This window comes from Salvelinus sp. IW2-2015, linkage group LG15 (assembly GCF_002910315.2).
Source record: "Salvelinus sp. IW2-2015 linkage group LG15, ASM291031v2, whole genome shotgun sequence".
NCBI classification, from domain to species: Eukaryota; Metazoa; Chordata; class Actinopteri; order Salmoniformes; family Salmonidae; genus Salvelinus; species Salvelinus sp. IW2-2015.
In genome coordinates this window covers 19,638,377-19,658,503 of record NC_036855.1, presented here as the reverse complement: position 1 = coordinate 19,658,503, position 20,127 = coordinate 19,638,377, and the positions used below count along the sequence as shown (strand labels likewise).

The following is a 20,127-nucleotide window of genomic DNA, read 5'->3' as shown; positions in this document are numbered from 1 at the left end:
GGGGTGGGCAGTCTATGTTTGTATTTCTATGTTTTGCTATTTCTGTGTTTGGCCTGATATGGTTCTCAATCAGAGGCAGCTGTCAATCGTTGTCGGAGCCCGCCTGGGATTCGCTGGAGCAGTGCGAGGAGGGTTACAYGAGAATGGAGGAGGCTACACGCACACGGCAGSGCAACAGGAGAAAGAGGCAGCCCCAAAAAGTTKTTGGGGAGGGCACACGGGGAGTGTGGCGAAGTCAGGTAGGAGACCTGCGCCAACTTCCCGTGCTTACCGTGGAGAGCGAGAGTACGSGCAGACACCGTGTTATGCGGAAGAGCGCAAGGTGTCTCCTGTACGTGTGCGGTACATAGCAGCACCTCGTATCGGCCAGGCTAGATTGGGCATCGAGCCAGGTGCCATGAAACCGGCTCTACGCATCTGGTCTCCAGTGCGTCTCCTCGGGCCGGGGTACATGGCACCAGCCCTACGCATGGTGTCTCRTGTACGTGTACATAGCCCAGTGCGGCTTATTCCACCTCGCATGGCTACAGTGAGCATCCAGCCAGGTAGGGTTGGGCAGGCTCGGTGTTCGAGACCTGTAGTGCGCCTCCACGGTCCGGTCTATCCGGTGCCTTCTCCAAGCACCAGCCCTCCTGTGGCAGCCCCACGTACCAGCCCTCCTGTGGCAGTCCTCGACCCACACCCTCCGGTGCCCTTACACACGCACCAGGCCTACTGTGCGCTCAAGCTCAGGCGGCAGAGTCTCCCGTTGTCCACGCCGCCTGAGCTGCCCGTCTGTCCACGCCGCTGAGCTGCCCGTCTGTCCTGCGCCGCCTGAGCTGCCCGTCTGTCCAGCGCCGCCTGAGCTGCCCGTCTGTCCAGCGCCGCCTGAGCCGCCGTCTGTCCAGCGCCGTCTGAGCCGCCCTCTGTCCTGAGCCATCAGAGCCGCCCGTCTGTCCTGAGCTGCTAGAGCCGCCCGTCAGTCAGGAGCTGCCAGAGCCGCCGCCAGTCAGGAGCGCCGAGCCGTCCGCCAGTCACCCCTCAGTCCAGTTTACCCCTCAGTCCGGAGCTGCCCCTCAGTCGGGCTGTCTTTCAGTCGGAGTTGCCCTCAGTCCGGAGCTGCCTCTTCAGTCCGGAGCTGCTCTTCAGTCCTGAGCTACCCTCAGTCCTGAGCTACTCTCAGTCCTGAGCTACCTCTCAGTCCTGAGCTACCTCCATGACCTCAGCATGACTACCCCAGTCATGAGCTACCTCTCAGTCATGAGCTACCCCTCAGTCCTGAGCTACCCCTCAGTCCTGAGCTGCCCCTCAGTCTCTGAGCTGCCCCTCAGTCGGAGCTGCCCCTCAGTCCGGAGGAGTTTCCTCAGTCCAGAGGGCCCATCGTCCAGAGGCGCTCCTCAGTCCAGTGGGGCCCTTTATTAGGTTCCAGGCCAAGGTCGGCGGCGAGGGTCGCCGCTCAAAGGACGCTAAGAAAGCGGACAAAGACAATGGTGGAGTGGGGTCCACGTCCAGCGCCAGAGCCGCCACCGCGGACAGATGCCCACCCAGACCCTCCCCTATAGGTTCAGGTTTTGCGCCGGAGTCCGCACCTTGGGGAGGGGGGCTGTCACGTTCTGACTTTTATTTCCTTTGTTTTGTCTTTATTTAGTATGGTCAGGCGTGAGTTGGGGGGCAGTCTATGTTTGTATTTCTATGTTTTGCTATTTCTTGGTTTTGGACTGATATGGTTCTCAATCAGAGGAAGCTGTCAATCGTTGTCCCTGATTGGGACCATTATTTAGGTAGCCTGTTTGTGTTGGGTTTTGTGGGTGGTGTTTTTCACTCTTTGGTGTCTGCACCAGATAGAACTGTTTCGATTGTCACTTTTTTTGTTTTGTATTTTGAGTGTCACCTTTATTAAAACAAGATGAACAATTACCACGCTGGCATTGGTCCTCCGATCCTTCTAACTTATCCTCCTCAGACGAGGAGGACGACAGCCGTTACAGTAGCGGAATGACTTTTGCTTCCCTCCAAGCCTGAGGCACACACTTTCTAGGATTGGCAAGAAATTGGTTGTTGTGACCTTTGGTGCCAGTTAACTGCATACAAGGCATATAATTTTGTTACTCAATTTTGTGCTCTATTATCCTCAGTTGTTTTCCATCCAAGTTGTCAGACCCCGGTGGTTTGTCAATGTTGGTTTGTCAAAKKATTCACCTCTTCCACACTCACTTTACGGAATTCAAAATGACAATTCTTGTCTCTCATAATTTGGTCAGATATACTTGAATGTGTAGTGTCAGCGTTTGTTGCTGGCATGTCATGCCCAAGTTTGCTAATCTTGCCAATGAAAAAAACATTAAAGTAGTTGGCAATATCAGTTGGTTTTGTAATGAATGAGCCACGTGATTCAATGAATGATGGAGCTGAGTTTGCCTTTTTTCCCAAATGTAATTTAAGTTGCTCGAAAGCTTTTTTACTATCATTCTTTGTCATTTATCCTTGTTCCATAGTATAGTTTATTCTCCTTTTTATTCAGTTTAGTCACATGATTTCTCAATTTGCAATACATTTGCGAATCCTAGATAATCAATCAATCAATCAATCAATTTTATTTTATATAGCCCTTCGTACATCAGCTAATATCTCGAAGTGCTGTACAGACACCCAGCCTAAAACCCCAAACAGCTAGTAATGCAGGTGTAGATAAGGCTACTATATTTTAATCACTACAACCGATGGATATGGATACTGCTCTCAAGCAAATTTCTGCAGCATTAGTAAAGATGTGATTAATATATGTTGATGATTTCATTCCTGTGCTGTTTGTAACTACCCTGGTAGGTTAACCTGAATCAGGTTGCAGGCACTGGTTACAGTTTTAAGCTTTTTCTTGAGTGGGTAGCTTGAGTGGGCAGTCAATATTTAAATCACCCAGAAAATATAGCTCTCTGTTGATATTACATACGTTATCAAGCATTTCACACATGTTATCCAGATACTGACTGTTAGCACTTGGTGGTCTATAGCAGCTTCTCACAAGAATGGACTTTAGGTGAGGCAGATGAACCTGTAGTCATATTACTTCAACAGTACTTAACATGAGATCCTCACTAATCTTTACAGGAATGTGGTTCTGAATATAAACAGAAACACAGCCACCAWTGGCATTTCTACATTTTATGTACATTTTATAACCTTGTATTGCTTCCACTGTATCATCAAAGGTATTATCTAGTTTCAGAGATAGTCAGAATATGAATGTCATCTTTTACTAGCAAATTATTGATTTCATGAACCTTGTTTCTTAAGCTATATATGTTAACGTGGGCTATTTTGTGCACTTTCCTTCTGGGATGCTTGCATCTTTTCATTTCTTTACTGGGAAGCTTAGCAGAAGTAGATATGCTCATGTTTTTTTATGTCAGTGCAGGGTGAGCTGCACACAGTGGACTTCCTCCTAGGGCACACCGCCTCAGTGCTAACAGTATAAATATGGTTCATAGGCACATGATTACTGCATACAATCAGCAGTGGCATTCAGGGTAGTTAGAGGGACATAAATTAGGTTACTTACATTGTCTCTATCAACGTCCCTGGTGTAATGTACATTTGCTGAAGCATTATGATAACTCACAATGGTAGGGATTAGCTGAGCTGGGCTTGGGTCATTTATAAGTCATTGTCTCAACGCAGCCTTATAATGCTGTGAAAGGATCCAGGAACCCAAATGATATGGGTGGATTCCATCCTCCTTATAAAACGCATTTTGTTTCCAAAAGGTATCGAAATTGCCAACAAAAGTTACACCCATTGAGCTACAATAATCACGTAGCCAGTTGTGAAGAGAAAGAATCRRGCWAAAGCGRTCAATGCCACGATTCAGAGATGGCACAGGGCCAGATATGATGTGTCTGTTAGTGTCGAGCAGAGAGTCAATCAGCTCTTTAAAATCCAGTTTCAACTGTTCAGAGCTGCCCAWCATAATGTCAGTAAAACCCACATGGACTACGATAGAATCGTAGTACATTCGAGAGTAGCTTAGTAATGTCATTTACACAAGCTCATTGATAGGACATTGTTTTTGCACCAGGAACGGTCACATTTCTTACCATGGAGCTGCCCAAATCACTGCTGGCAAGAAGGACGAGGAAATCCGGCCACTCCCACACTTCATATGATTCGGAGAACCCTTTATGGACGGGCGAGAGGCAGGATAACTTGAGCCCGGCACCTGGTGCAGGCCTCCAACAGATGGAGAAGCCCCGCTCGATCCAGGGCAGGGATGGAAGGTTGCCGATGTTGACTTCGAAATCGTAGTATTAGGCACTGTGGCCGCGGACACAGGCACCCCCAGCAACAAACGTGCAGGAAGATCAGGCTCCAGGACGGCGAAACMATTAATTGTTTGTATCTGCTCCGGGCCTCTCATTGGGAGTGTAGACTGCTTTGCGGGAGGCCGCTGTCTTCGGCTTCCACAGCTCGTGACATGCGACCATCGTTGATTGCCTTGCTCCTCTTGCTGTTCTCCGTCGACTCTGATATCAGAAGGGGGAGCTCTGGGCAACACCAGCCATTAGGATAACGACAAACGACAAGGCGGAGATGCATCCAACAAGTGCAAACGCCGTCTAGCCACCGGCTTGGAAAATGTAAACATTCCACTCTGTGTTTTCCCCAGTTTCTTACATAGACTGGTGACCTGCGTGATCAAGGAAGCCACCTCAAGCCTATAATCCTCGGCAAGCAAACAATTGCCGCATTGGAACCAGATCATTGGAGTGATCTTGTTTGTCCCGAAACAAAGCGTAGTAGATACAGCRCCTACAGCGCTGGAACCGTTCATTTATTTCTTCAAATAAAGAGGGATCCGTTGTAAAACTCATCTGGTACCAACTTCGTTAGCTTGATGGCTAGCAGCTTAYCGTCTCWCTCAAGCAAGCTTCAACCTGTCTGTTAAGCGGGAATCCGGGACAAGAAATAGCGGTCCTAGGTGTTAAAAGCTAACRGCGTCGCGGAATCCACACAAAAACAATTATTRATATTTAATGAATAGCGGTTTTGTTTTAATCAAAAATAACAAACCAAGTGTTTCCAGCATACAATGTTCAGCTGCACACTCAAGTAACAGACACATCTCAACATCAACTGTTCAGAGGAGACTGCGTGAATTAGGCTTTCATGGTCGAATTGCTGCAAAGAAACCACTACTAAAGGACACCAATAAGAAGAAGAGATTTGCTTGGGCCAAGAAACATGAGCAATTGACATTAGACCGGTGGAAATCTGTCCTTTGAGCTGATGAGTCCAAATGTGAGATTTTTGGTTCTAACCGCCGTGTCTTTGTGAGACGCAGAGTAGGTGAACGGATCTCCGCATGTGTGGTTCAACCCGTGAAGCATGYAGGAGGAGGTGTGATGGTGTGGGGGTGCTTTGCTGGTGACTCTGTGATTTATTTAGAATTCAAGGCACACTTAACCAGCATGGCTACCATAGCATTCTGCAGTGATACGCCATCCCATCTGATTTGCGCTTAGTGGGACTATCATTTGCTTTTCAACAGGACAATGACCCAAAACACACCTCCAGGCTGTGTAAGGGCTATTTGACCAAGAAGGAGAGTGATGGAGTGCTGCAACAGATGACCTGGCCTCCACAATCACCCGACCTCAACCCAATTGAGATGGTTTGGGATGAGTTGGACCGCAGAGGGAAGGAAAAGCAGGCAACAAGTGCTCAGCATATGTGGGAACTACTTCAAGACTTTTTGGAAAACCATTCCAGGTGACTACCTCCTGAAGCTGGTTGAGAGAATGCAAAGCTGTCATCAAGGCAAAGGGTGGCTACTTTGAAGAATCTAAAATCTAAAATATATTTTGATTTGTTTTACACTTTTTGGGTTACTACATGATTCCAAAAACCCTTGAATGAGTAGGTGTATCCAAACTTTTGACTGATTTTGTATGTACTCTGACACTTGAGCGAATGTCATTACTTCAAAACAAATTCTCTCTCTGCCACTCMTTTTCTTCATCTCTTAATGAGATTAGCTTCCAAACACTGTCTGCCCAAGCTGACTGACAGAGATCTGCACTTTTATCATAGACTGTGACACTAAGCTGTGCAGTGCTTTGTCCTGGGTAGAGGGCCTGACGGAAACAGGGGCTCCTAATCCCTTTACTTGTGTCAGGTCCAAAGAGGAGGAAGAATGGAGGCAGAATAGGATGGGGCTCCATAATGCCTCAGCTCCAACTTCCCCCTAAGCCTTCTACCACAGCCAAGTGAGCAGGGGACTGATCTTATGAGTCACACCCCCACAAACATTCAACTCATATCCATAGTTCAGTGAGTTACGGAAATGGTGGGGGGGGGGAACGGGGGGGGCCACTACAATGTCGTGTTGTGTTAACCCTGGAGCCCACAGGTATGTGTTTGTGTTATATGAATGAATGCATGATTTGACAAGCTGAGGTGCGCCAGGAATCTCATAATAAGCCCGGCACGACCAGTTCCATGTAGCAATCCCAAAAATAGGCCCTCGCTGCAGCATGAATCGGGGTGCTAACACTTGCGTGTACCCTTCAGGTAATTACGTACCTCTCCAGACAGCGGAGTCAATGGGCAAACTTTTACCATCAACAAAAGACCCTCACTAGTTTGGAAGTGCTTGTTCGACTGACTCACTGAACATCAAATCGATACTTGAACCATGAGACTGCAATCTCCAAGCTTTCTTCCGATCATATGTGCTGAGATAGGAACTGGCAGTCGGGCCGGTTCAATGGCAGCTCGATGTCTGGCATCATCCTCTCTCTGCCCTCCTTGACCTGTATCCACAGCGCCTGTCCTGTCTCCAAGCCAATGGCGTACTCAGAGTCCAGGTTCACTATATGCAACTTGCGGCCTGTAGACGTATGAACCTCCAAAGTTAATTCAGTATTGAAGTGAGGACGAGAGTTCACTTCATAGCAGTACAGGGTGGCCTGCAAATAAAGTGTTGGTTGATGGTTCTTCTAAAATCTGATTCATGTTTATAAGGTACAGTGGGCGGGGCAACTGAAGTAACAGTAGACAGGTCTCGAAGATACTGTTGTACATTTTGGCCCCTGCCTCAAACTGCCATAATCAAGTAACAAGCGAACGGGCAAGTGATGTGTCACAGTGTAAAAAGCGAACAGCTCCGTTTTATTGGAAACCAGGAGAATGTATTGTGTTCTCCCATCTATCAAGGAGAGCCAGGGCCCTGGATCGGCGGCTAAATCCGAAGCCAGGCCACCAGCAGGCCTGTCAGCGACTAAATATGCTTAGGCCTATTCCCTGACCAGGAGGAGGAGAAAGGTTTAAGGTAAACGACAACGATCGACACTCAGACCAGCGAGTTCCTTAAACCTCCTCTTTGTTTGGGGATCCACCACTGATTGACCATCGTGTCTTGGCAAGAAAAATAACCCTGGAATGAAAACATGGCAGATTAGGTTCCATGTTCCTCTCCCAGACCTCTCTGTCAAGCCCCACACCACAAAAAGATTGTCCGCAGGCCCGTGAACCGATGGAAGCTTCAAAAGCCAACGGAGGGGAAATATTTGGATGATTAAGAATGAAGGGAGCTGGAGAGAGGAGAGGAGGCAGGTGTGTGGGTCTGATACCCAGCTGGCAGATGCTGAGCTGGTTAGTGTAGTGAGAATGCGAAAGTGTTACTAGTGTCTGATGGCTGCCTGCCGCGCCCACCCGGTAGACAACGACACCATGCGGCAGAGAAGAGAAGAGAGGAGAGACGAGAGAGAGAGAGGAGAGGGAGGAAGAAGTGGAGAGAGAGAGAGGTAAGAGAGAAAGAGACGAAGAGAGAAGAGATGAAAGAGGAGAAGAGAGAAGAGAGAGAGAAGAAGAGAAGAGGGGAGAAAGGAGAGAAAAAGACAAGGAGAGAGAGAGAACTGGGATATAAGAGGCATTTCATCATCAGAGAGACTATGATACTGATCGTCTGTGACCCCCTCCCTCCCCCCGCACCTCACCTTCTCTCTCTGCTGGCTGGATCTTAATATTTCCCCGAAAACACCCACAATACATCTTCCTGGGACATTCCAGCGCTCGTGAGTACTGCAAAATGACCCTGCACCTTGGAGAGGGCTGGATAAAGGGATGAAATATGGAAGATTTACAGAATGAGATAGAACATTGTTTCTGATATATTTTCTTATGAAGTGTTAATGAAGATTCATGTGTCTCAATTCTGTTGAAATTGTGAAAGACATTGAATAGGAAAAACACATTTATTCCTCCTTTAATTATTTATTGTTTCTCTTTTTTTCTCTCTGCGTTGTTGGGAAGTGTCACGCCCTGACCTTAGAGAGCCTTTTTTATTCTCTATTTGGTTAGGTCAGGGTGTGACTTGGGTGGGCAAATCTATGTTTCTATTTCTTTGTTGGCCTAGTATGGTTCCCAATCAGAGGCAGCTGTGTATCGTTGTCTCTGATTGGTGATCAAACTTAGGCAGCCCTTTTTCCCACCTTAGATTAGGGGATCTTGATTTTGTTAGTTACTGTGTAGCCTGCAGAACTTTACGTTCGTTGTTGTATTTTGTTGGTTTTTTTGTGTTAATTTTAAATAATAGTTAGATGTTCGCCTATCACGCTGCACCTTGGTCTAATTCATCTAACGACGGGCGTAACAGGAAGGGCCTGTAAGTACTATTAGTCTACACCTGTTGTTTATAAAGCATGTGACAAGTACAATTTGATTTGATATACTGTACTTATGTTTTTGTATGAGAACTGTCACTATATGGATTCTACAGTATAGTCTATGTTGAGAATAGTGTGAATCTTATTTATTGACCTCTGGATGATTTGARGTATTTACCATATGTTGTTTCGTTTGCTCAGTTATTGCCATATCTCATCATGGATAATACTTTTCAAAGAGTTTTACTGTACCCCCACAATCTCTTTGATTTGTCTCTCTTTGGCCCTGTAGCTGTTTACATTTGTTCAATGCCAGTGCCTTAATAAGATTGTTATTTTGAGTCAGTGAGGTGGAAAACCCCATCGATGGAAATACATGCACAGTTGAAGTCGGAAGTTTACATACACCTTAGCCAAATACATTTAAACTCAGTTTTTCACAATTCCTGACATTTAATCCTAGTAAAGAATCCTTGTATTAGGTCAGTTAGGATCACCACTTTATTTTAAGAATGTGAAATGTTAGAATAATAGTAGAGAGAATGATTTATTTCAGCTTTTATTTCTTTCATCACATTCCCAGTGGGTCAGAAGTTTACATACACTCAATTAGGATTTGGTAGCATTGCCTTTAAATTGTTTAACTTGGGTCAAACGTTTCGGGTAGCCTTCCACAAGCTTCCCACAATAAGTTGAGTGAATTTTGGCCCATTCCTCCTGACAGAGCTGGTGTAACTGAGTCAGGTGTGTAGGCCTCCTTGCTCACACAAGCTTTTTCAGTTCTGCCCACACATTTTCTATGGGATTGAGGTCAGGGCTTTCTGATGGCCACTCCAATACCTTCACTTTGTTGCCTAACATATTTGCACAATGAAGTATGCTTGGGTCATTGTCATTTGTAAACATGTTTGCGCCCAGCTTTAGATTCCTGACTGGATTGATTGATTTGCGGATCAATATTCACATATTTTTGTCCCTCAATGATGCCATGCACTTTTTGTGAAATGCACCAGTCCCTCCTGCAGCAAAGCACCCCCACAACATGATGCTGCCCCATGCTTCACGGTTGTTTTCGGCTTGCAAAGCCCCTTTTCCTGCAAACTAACGATGCGTCATTATGGTAAACAGTTCTATTTTGTTTCATCAGACCAGAGAACATTTCTCAGAAAGTACATCTTGTCTCTCTGTGCAGTTTGCAAACCGTAGTACTGCCAAGAGGCATACTGAGTGTTGAAGGTAGGCCTTGAAATACATCCACAGGTACCACTCCAATGGACTCAAATATGTCAATAGCCTATCAGAAGCTTCTAAAGCCATGACGTCTTTTCTGGAATTTCCAATGCGTTTAAGGCACAGTCAACTTATGTGAGCGTTAACTTTTCTGACCCACTGGAATCTAGTGATGTACGCTGAATTAATATGAAATAGACTCCCTGTCTGTAACAATTGTTTTGGAAAGTATGATTGGTGTCATAGACCGAGTAGGATGTCTAAGCTTTGCAAAACTATTGTATGTTAACCTCTTGAGAATACAGGGGTATATTTTCGCATTAGCATAATGTGCTTCTAAGCAGATTAAACTGCTTTATTCAATCATTGGTCTTCGCTATAGTTGGCATATGAAATCATACATTGGAAAGAAGACAATATTAGTTTCGAGAATCCGTTTCAATTTGTCTCTGGAGTGATACATGGAAGCATTCAACAGAACATTTCCCCATACAAAGAAATAAAGATCAAGAAATTTGTAGCGCATCAAAGCTCTGCTATCTATGGTCGTGCCCTATGAGAAACCACAGCCGTCTCCCTTATCTGGTTCAAATGACTCAGAGGAGAAATTCTTTGTTTATTCTGGAGACGGAAAATAGGGAACCCAATGCTTGGCGTGACGAGACCGTTTAATGAATCAGCTCGAAATTTGACTGCGTTGGTGTAGCTGTTTTTGCTGCGTTGTGTCAAACTCTCTACGATTGTGACGATTTGGTTTTGATACATGACCATTATCGTATGTAACTGTTTTATCAATATAGTTTAATCAGATATTTGGAATGTTTCCCGGAGTTTATTTCGGTTAGTCAGTTGTGGATGGTATTTCTTGTGAGAAATTGTGCATCGGCCGGTCTAACCGGTGCTAAATCATGTGGGAAAAAGAAATTCTGAACGGAACCAACGACTCATCTTGACAGGACAACTGGTTGATTGCATCGTTCGATATAGATTCAGCTCATAATAAGGCCAATTAGATTTTAAGATCATATTATGTTGTGCTGTGAATGGACGTTGAGGGCCTAGCAAATCTGCTGGGTTAAACTATGTTCCTTCGCTAAACGTGGTTAGCTAAATAGATTACATATTCTGTCTTCATGTAAAATTTTAAATCTGAATGGGGCTTTATTCACAGAGACTGTATTTATCGGTCCTTGGACTTGTGATTTAATTGATGATTTAGATGCACAAGGTCTTGTGACGCTATGCAAGTCGTCTAATCAGTGGGGTGAGTCTGGGGGTGTACCGGATCAGGGTTCTGACTGTGGGGAATTAACAAGGAAAAGTTTGTGGAGTGGTTGAAAAACAAGTTTTAATGACTCCAACCTAAGTGTATGTAAACTTCCGACTTCAACTGTACATTGTGGTGGGATGCAAATACAAACTCAGCAGTTTAAAAGGCAAACTTGTGGCCTATGGCAGCCCTCTGACAGCCCTATGGATGCCCTATGGAAGCCCTATGACAGCCCTATGGAAGCCCTATGACAGCCCTATGACAGCTCTATGGAAGCCCTATGACAGCCCTATGGAAGCCCAATCTGTCTTCGGCCCCTGTGCTTGTCGCTACCTCCTCCTGAGAGAGGGCGGGTGAGCGGGCCCAGCCCCCTGGGGTGGGCGTCTGTCTGATGTCAGTCCTGCAGGACTGCCGCTGGGCTCTGCCCCTGCCGACACAGGGGACAGGCATCCCACCTCTACACCCCCTAGGCTGGGGTCCAGCTCTGAAACCCAACCCTCAGTCTAGCGTTGTGATCCCAGCTGGAGAGACAGCGCTGGCTCTGACCGGGGCCTCTCTCTCAGTGTGGAACTGGGGTCACGAGTTGCCTCTCTCCCTCTGCTCAGTCTACTCTACACCACAGCAGTGTGCACTGGGACTGGAGAGTCCTCTGCTTTACACAGACTGGCGGTGTAAGACTTGTTATTGGCAGACTCAAACACAACAGACTGATGGGTTGTGTATCTACAGTAAATAAACAGCAGTTACTGTAGACCCAACAGTATTTGTTTGAAAAGTGTCGTATTTCACAATTGCTGTTTGAATATATATTTATTTTAGGGATTCAATATTTTTATATTACTGGTGCCAGCACACGTTTTTGACCTAATAACCAGTATTTACACGATTCTACAATTTTTTTACACTTCATTTTATTCTTTCACGTTCAAAGCCTCTTAAGCAGATGGAGGGGGGACAATATTGTAAGTATACGCATACTGTGTATATTATGTTCATTCAGTGCATTCGGAAAGTATTCACACCACTTGACTTTTTCCACATTTTTATACGTTACAGKCTTCTTATAAGATTAATTCAATCGTTTTTTRCCCCTCATCAGTCTACACACACGACTCCATAATGACAAAGCCAGTGGTGTAAAGTAAAAATACTTTAAAATACTACTTAAGTAATTTTGTGGTATCTGTACTTTACCTTACTATTTATATTTTTGAACTTTTATTTTTACTTCACTATATTCCGAAATGAAATAATATACGTTTTACTTCACACATTTTCCCTGACACCCAAATGCACTTGTTACATTTTTTATGTTTAGCAGGACAGGAAAATTGTCCAATTCACGCACTTATCAAGACAACATGTGCTCATCTCTACTGCCTGTGATCTGGCGGACTCACTAAACACAAATGCATTGTTTGTAAATGTTGGAGTGTGCCCCTGGCAATCCTTAAATGTTAAAAACAAGAAAATGATGCTGTCTGCTTTGCTTTATATAKGGAATTTGAAATGGTTTATACTTTTACTTATACTTTTGATACTTAAGTATATTTAAAACCAAATACTTTTACTGAAGAAGTATTTAACTGGGTGACTTTCCTTTTTACTTCAGTCATTTTTTATGAAGGTATCTTTACTTTTACTCAAGTATGACAATTGGGTACTTTTTCCACCACTGGACAAAGCAGAAACGGAACAAAACTGAAATATCACATTTACAGAAGTATTCAGACCCTTTACTCAGTACTTTGTTAAGGCACCTTTGGCAGTGATTACAGCTACATGCATGGCACATCTGTTTTTGGGGAGTTTCTCCTATTATTCTCTGCAGATCTACTCAAGCTCTGTCAGGTTGGATGGAGAGCGTCGCTGCACAGCTATTTTCAGGTCTCTCCAAAGATGTTCAATTGGGTTCAAGTCCGGGCTCTGGCTGGGCCACTCATGGACATTCAGAGACTTGTCCTCGAAGCCACTCCTGCATTGTATTGGCTGTGTGCTTAGGGTTGTTGTCCTGTTGGAAAGTGAACCTTCGCCACAGTCTGAGGTCCTGAGTGSTCTGAAGCAGGTTTTCAACAAGGATCTCTCTGTACTTTGCTCRACTCAGTCTCGTAGCAAAGGGTTTGAATACTTACGAATTTCTGTTWAATTTTTTWGAAATTTGCAAAAATGTCTAAACCTGTTTTTGCTTTGTCATTATGGGGTACTGTGTGTATATTTATGAGGAATATTTTTTATTTAATCTGTTTTAGAATAAGACTAATGTAACAAAATGTGGAAAAAGTCAAAGGGTCTGAATACTTTCCGAATGCACTGTATTTTGTGTGGTATAATACATTCAGTGAGTGAGTGTGTGCATAATGTCTGTGTTTGTAGTGGATCTGTCCCACAGCCAGGCATTGGACACGGTGTTGGCAGGCGACACAGTCTGTGGCTTCTCCTCCCGGTTGCGCGGCTCTGGATGCAGTAAGCGGTGCGTGCCACCCAAACCACCGCCCCCTCCATCATAGGCAGGCTGGCCCTCTCTCTGCTCTCCCTTTCTGGGCCCTGAGCCCTGGGCTGTGGCCTGTGGATGAGTGCTACATCCTGGCTGTCAGCACAGGGGTTAGCTGGGGATTCGCCTGCGGTGGAGGTGTAGTATCAGGCCCTGTCTGTCAGCTCCTCGTTCTCCTTCCTCTCACCCCTTTGCATGGCCGGCCTGCAGTGGCACAACACACACACCCCTCCGGAAGACAGGACTYCGAGTGACTCAGATCTCTCAAATGAAAATGAAAGGATTTCCCTCAGAATAGGCATATTCATGGCCATGCCAGTGAAAAAAGGCTGTTTAAAACCCTTAAGTGCTCTGGTGTTGTGTTTTCAAACAGACCGGTAAGGCTTTGACAGATGGTTTACTATTTCACTCTGTATTTCATTTCAGTCCTTTTTTGCAGATACGTTCTAGCTTCAGGGGGAATGCACTGACCCAGAGCCTATATTTGCATACAGTTGCTGCTCACTTGTGACCTCTTATTCTGAGTGGCTATACACATTCATCAATTGACAAATGAATGCAAAACGTCAGTCGAGGGAATGTTTGCATAAATGTTTCCTCCAGTCCAGGGGTGTTAATGTGTATGTGTGTGTGTGTGTGTGTGCAGTAAGTTTCTGTACATGAGCATTGTAACATTAGTGTAAATAGCTGAACAGGCTCAATAGGCTTTTGGAGAAAATGGAATAATCTTCATAAATGTCAAAGCTTCTACTCTTACGGAGTTACAGTGTATCTCTATGTCTCTCTCTTTCACATATATACCCTAAACATCTTTAACCCACATGATCAGAGACACGCTTATACATGTTGTAGGATTTGTGACCATAATCAGATTAATAGGTCCATCTACGCATGAAGGCATCTTTTAGCTTTCAACTGGATCCCAGTTACCATGGCACCGGCTGGATGGCTTGTAAGGTCAGAGCATGCTCTCTGACACGTCAGATCTAATGCAATAGATACTACATAGATCTCTATACTGTGACATACCATTTTACAGTCTACCTCCAGTCCTATTTTGTATGTAATCAAATATTCTAACTAATTAAGTTTTATCCATTCTTTGTAAATTGGACATCTCCATATCCTTCTCTTTCAGAGACAGAAGTAAAAAAAATAAAAAAAATACTGTTGGCCTTGAAAAAAGTGCATTAGCTGAAGTATGTTTCTAATCCTTATTAGCGTTCTCCAAAGTCATGTATGAAATACACGTTTGGTGCCACACTATGCAGCATATGTTTTTCTTTTTCTCCACAACTATTTCTCAGAGAGAGATCATCTACACCCGCTGCTCTTCATTATTTTATTCTAGGTTTTAAGTTCACCATAACTCTGAGATGGGAATGAATGCAGAAGAAAGAAAAGTAAAACAGCTCTTTCCCCCTCTCTTTCCTGTTCTAAATGCCCTTCATTGGATAACATGTTTTAGTATAGCTATCAGGGCTGTGATGTAGTTGGAGCTAAGAGTTTTGAATTTTTTTCTTATTGTTCATTATCGGTAGTAAAATAAAAGAGCACAACATCATTGAGGCGACTGCAGAGCTAAGTCTGTGAGCTCATGCCAACTGCGTCAGTCTTTCTTGTCTGCTTCCCAAATGTGCATAGTAAAGACTATAAATTATGTGTGTTTCAAAGGTTTCCTCTTGTAAATCACGTGTATGTGACAGCCCATCGACATWCCATGCAGTATTGAGCTCTTGTAATTACATCAATAACTACAGTCTTGCTGATATCATTAATAGGTGTGGTTTTATATTTACATAGGGGATCATCATGACTATAAGTGCATTGTCAGGTGAAGTTATTCTCATGTCACGGTACTTAGTAGTGGAGTGATGTTGCATAGGGTTTGATGGGTATTCTTTAGATACTGTACACACAGCCGACCCAGAGATGTTCTCCCTCCCTCTCATATCCTGGCACTAATAAACTCACACACACACCACACACCACAGATACACCCCCTCAAAGAATACACGCATGCAGACATGCAGCACTTCTGGGTCCAGGGGAAGCGTGTGGCTTTGGAGCCTGTCAGGGAGTGATGTCCCACAGAGGGATGGCAGGAAGATGGGAGAGAGAGAAGCCAATCTACACAACAACACCCCACTATGACCCTGGGGGAAGATATGGAGGAGGGGTGGCCATCTTTGCCTGGACAGATCCACACACCTTCTGTTGCATTGGCAGGTGATGTAGATGGTCAACATGTTAATGTACATATTATTTGGTAAATACTCAATTGACCAGATATGCCATATCTATTGATTAATATCAAGGATGAATTTGAATCTGAATCCACAGTAGAAATATAAGCAGAGGCAGAGCTGTAATGTACAGCAAGAGCCTTATTATGTCACAACTTTAGCTCTGTTTTCATGGGTTTTCTAACCAACAGCAACAAAAACAGAGAGKGCGAGAGCGACAGACTCTTGGCAGAGTCATTCTCTGCAGTTATAACTTTAGAAACCGCTTATAGTTTGCAATATTTGAGAAGCAATAGTAGCTTTCTCTCCCAGACGATGCGTAATGAGGGAACTGTGGGGTGCGAGAAACAGCGGGTGGTTTCTGGAAGCATCACTAACACAGGGATCAGCAACATTAAAAAAGATTTACACCCCAAGTCCTTGAAACAMTTTTTTTTGCTCAATAGCTCCTCTTTTACAGATATTTCAGGGAAGTAATAAACTGCTCTGAAAAGCGTTTGAGTGGCTCTGAAACATCCCTTATGGGCAGTAGGGCTCCATTTCTGTTGCATCGGCTAATTATGGAGCTGCTGTGTATGGGGGCTTTGTTTGAGTTTTGTCTTGTACAATATTACACTATTGTTATTTGAGTGACAGACATCCTTCAAGACTTCCAATCTTCAGGTTGGTTGCTTGGTTCAACATTTGCCTTAAGCCATAAATGAATTTAGCTCTTATAGGAAAACAATAGTGGAACTAAGTTAGGAATGCTGCTTGGCTCCATGGTAGCCTCATACAGACTCTGTTTTTCTTGATGGTTTAGTTCTTTTGAAGCTGGCTCCACGGTCCAGAATGGAGCCCTGCACAGTGTAAGATGTCATACTCACACTGTGCTGACCAACATGTGCCCATAACATTTAATGGCGCCTTGGCAACTGCTAATGGAAACTTACTTTGCCTAGTAGCAATCACGTTTAGTTCCCCTTCTTCTGGTTGCATTTTTAGTTTTTTACAATAATTATTCCTTTGCTTCTTTGATATACACAGGCATGAACACATGGTTGAGAGAGGAAAAATATGCATTATCTGCTAATTATTAAGATTATTGATGGGATATATAAACCAAAACGAAAGGGAACATTTGTCTTGAGTAAGACACGGTGCCCTGCTCGCTGTGCCCTCGGCCTGAATGTTTGTATTCTTGCTGGGAAAGAGAGGAACATCACAGAGTGTTCCTCTGGAGCTGTGTGCCTGGGACTGTGACAGGGGCTGGAAGGGCAGAGAGGAGGAGGAGGAGGAGGAGGATCAGGTCATGCCATGGCACATGTGTCAGTGTGGGATGAAGAAACTTGTGAAACTCGAACAGGTTGAGATGTCCAAGACTGCTTGTGATTAGTCACTCTGATTCCTTTTGACAAACAATTCCTGTGGTCATCTTCTTCACGCTCTCTGCAAATGTACTTCCGCTCTCACTGTTGTGTGCTGTGTGTTTTGTTGTGGCATGTCTTTGTATGTGTGTGTTTGTGTGTTATGAATAATATTAGATTAGTTATATTGGCCTTTGGATGTTTTCTATATTTATGCTTGTAAAACTGGTTGTTTGGATCATGGATGCTAATTGGACAAGCTGTGTTCCAAGCCATGCTGGCATTGGCCATCACAAGCACACTATGCTCGCTAACAGTTGCTACCATCTGAAAATGAACACTGCACCTCCATAAGAATATCATGTTCATGTTGCTGTTTGAATCATCTCTTGTATTTATCTCAACTCACACGTTATTTCACCTTGCTTCAAGCCTAGTATTTAGTTTGTTACAGCGGGGTTAATATAAGCATTGCTGCCTGCCTGTCCATCCTCAGAAACAATGTTTCACTTTTGATTTTCGATCTCGGTACAATACATAGAGTGAARGGTGCCCAGACGAGACGAGACAACTTTTTCTGAGCCAGGCAAAATCACGCATCAATGTCATTATCATGSACATATCCAAGTAAATGACAAAACAAATGAAAATGCAGCTAGTGTACTGTCATTCCAGGCTCAGTTTGACGTGACTGAGTTAGCTGAAGTTGTCTAGCTAGCTAGCAAGTGGCAAGAACGTTATCCAGCCTGTGTAGCAACCATTTTGTTTAGAACAGACGACCAGGCCTTTGCATTTACATTATTACATTTTAGTCATTTATCAGACGCTCTTATCCAGAGCGACTTACAGTTAGTGCATTCATCTTAAGATAGCTAGGTGGGACAACCACGTATTACAGGCATAGTAAGTACACTTTTCCTCAATAAAGTAGCTATCAGCAAAGACAGAGCGTATAAAGGTGGCGGGCGTGTAGTCATTTCATAACGTAGTCAAATGAAAGTGTTGGATCAGGAATGTATTTTTCGGGGGGGGTTGAGGTGAGGAGGGAGATTATTTATTATTTAAAATATTATTTGAGAGGTAGGGTTTCAGGTGCTTTCGGAAGATGGTCAGGGACTCTGCTGTCCTAGCTTCAGGGGGAAGCTGGTTCCACTTTTGGGGTTCCAGGACAGAGAAGAGCTTGGACTGGGCTGAGCTGGAGCTTCCCTAGGTGTGGGAGGGCCAAGAGACCAGAGGTGGCAGAACTGAGTGCTTGGGTTGGGGTGTAGAGCTTGAGCATGGGTTTGAGCAAAGCAACTATGCAAAAATAATTAACGACTAGGTCGCATCTGTAGCAACATGACCGAAAGAACTAACAACCAGATTTTTGTCCAGACTATATCTTCTGGTGGAAGAATGAAATTGAATGAATTTACTTATCAAAATAAAATGTAAAGCTGCAATATGTAACATTTTTGGTGACCTGACCAAATTCACATAGAAATGTGAGTTATAGATATGTCATTCTTATTGAAAGCAAGTCTAAGAAGCAGTAGATATGTTCTATGTAAGCTATTTCTATGCTTCCCGTTCTTAAGTTTTGGTTTTGTACACCAGCTTCAAACAGCTGAAAATACAATATGGAAAAGATATTTCACAGCGGTTTAGATGATACAATGATTATCTACGCTCTACTTGCTTCTTTTGTCACATAAACTGAAATTAGGCTAACTATTCTAATTTTAGCAACCAGGAAATGGTGGAGTGATTTCTGCATAGTGCATCTTTAACGAAAATATGTAATTAATTGTTATTTATATATATTTGTAACAGTTTTATAAAAGTAATAAGGCACGTGAGGCAGTGCTGTATCATGAATAAATGACATTGTTCGGCCCGACGCCATATACAGCACTGCCTCMTGTGKCTTATTGCTGAATTAAAAGACAGTTAGTATGGTAGTATCAAGATCATGATTATGTTTAGGTCAGGGTCAAAACCACATTGTTTACAATAATGTGTCTGGTTGGCCGTATCAAAGCCAGTCATGTCTAAGCTGTCCTTTTGAATGTGTAGAGATGTCTCACGGCAGAAGGCGTTACGGTGGTTTTGGGGTAATTTTGCAATGCCTTTCAAAGCTTCAGATGAAGCTCTTCTCCTGAAATTGGGTGTAGGTGGCCTTTTGGTTGTGAGAGAAGCCAGGTATCTCTGCAGCACAGATGATATTCAAAGATTAATCTCCCTGTGAATAGCATAGCCTACTGTCACAATGAGAGAACATTTCATAAGATAAAACCTCACCACAACAGCAACGTCTACACAACATTATCTTCAGAAAGCAAGAACTGAAAGGAGTCATTGAATGTCCTTTATCTGTCAGCATACTACAATAATCCCAAGACATTTCAATAGGAGAGACAGTTGTACGATATGTTCTTGTGCCTTGGGATTTTATCTGTTTCTGGACTTCCTTGCAGATGCCTGGCATCAAACCTCATGGCACTAAAAGTGTCATGAGAAGGTACGTGTTTACGGTGAAGATCCATAAGGTTAGAGGGATCAAAGCCCTGTTGAAAGGACATTAGGCAAGGAAACAGYAACAAATAAACAAAATGGCCTTATTTTTGTCATCCACGGTTAATCATGCTATCAGATTTACAACTCATCCCAGGGTGAGAAACCATGCCGGGGAGAGGCCAATTTCTTTACTATATTTTTCTTTATTYCTGTGAAAAAAAGACGGAAAATAAAAACCAGACCACTTGAACATAAGAACAATAGCAGTTAAAAGTAGAGGAGAGGAAAAAACTCACAGAAAACAGTTGAACTGTCACACCACAGACATACAGTATATTCTGTTTTTGGCTCTTTTTTTATTGCTCTGTAATATTTTATTTTCTCTGTCCAGGATTGAAACAGAACA

At 43.8% G+C, this 20,127-nt stretch overlaps 1 protein-coding gene across 3 annotated transcripts in view; it reads left to right on the top strand.

Moving 5' to 3' along the window:
- Positions 1-20,127, top strand: part of lmx1bb (LIM homeobox transcription factor 1, beta b) — a 67,562-nt gene that overhangs the window by 11,234 nt on the left and 36,201 nt on the right. Inside the window, exon 1 of one of the 3 annotated variants that reach the window (XM_024003174.2) lies at positions 8,489-8,641. The exons of the other annotated variants lie outside the window; for them this stretch is intronic. Within the exon in view, the coding sequence (XP_023858942.1) occupies positions 8,577-8,641 (65 nt within the window). The 5' untranslated portion in view covers positions 8,489-8,576. Of the gene's footprint in view, positions 1-8,488; positions 8,642-20,127 lie in introns of those variants that run through there. 3 annotated transcript variants of the gene reach the window in all.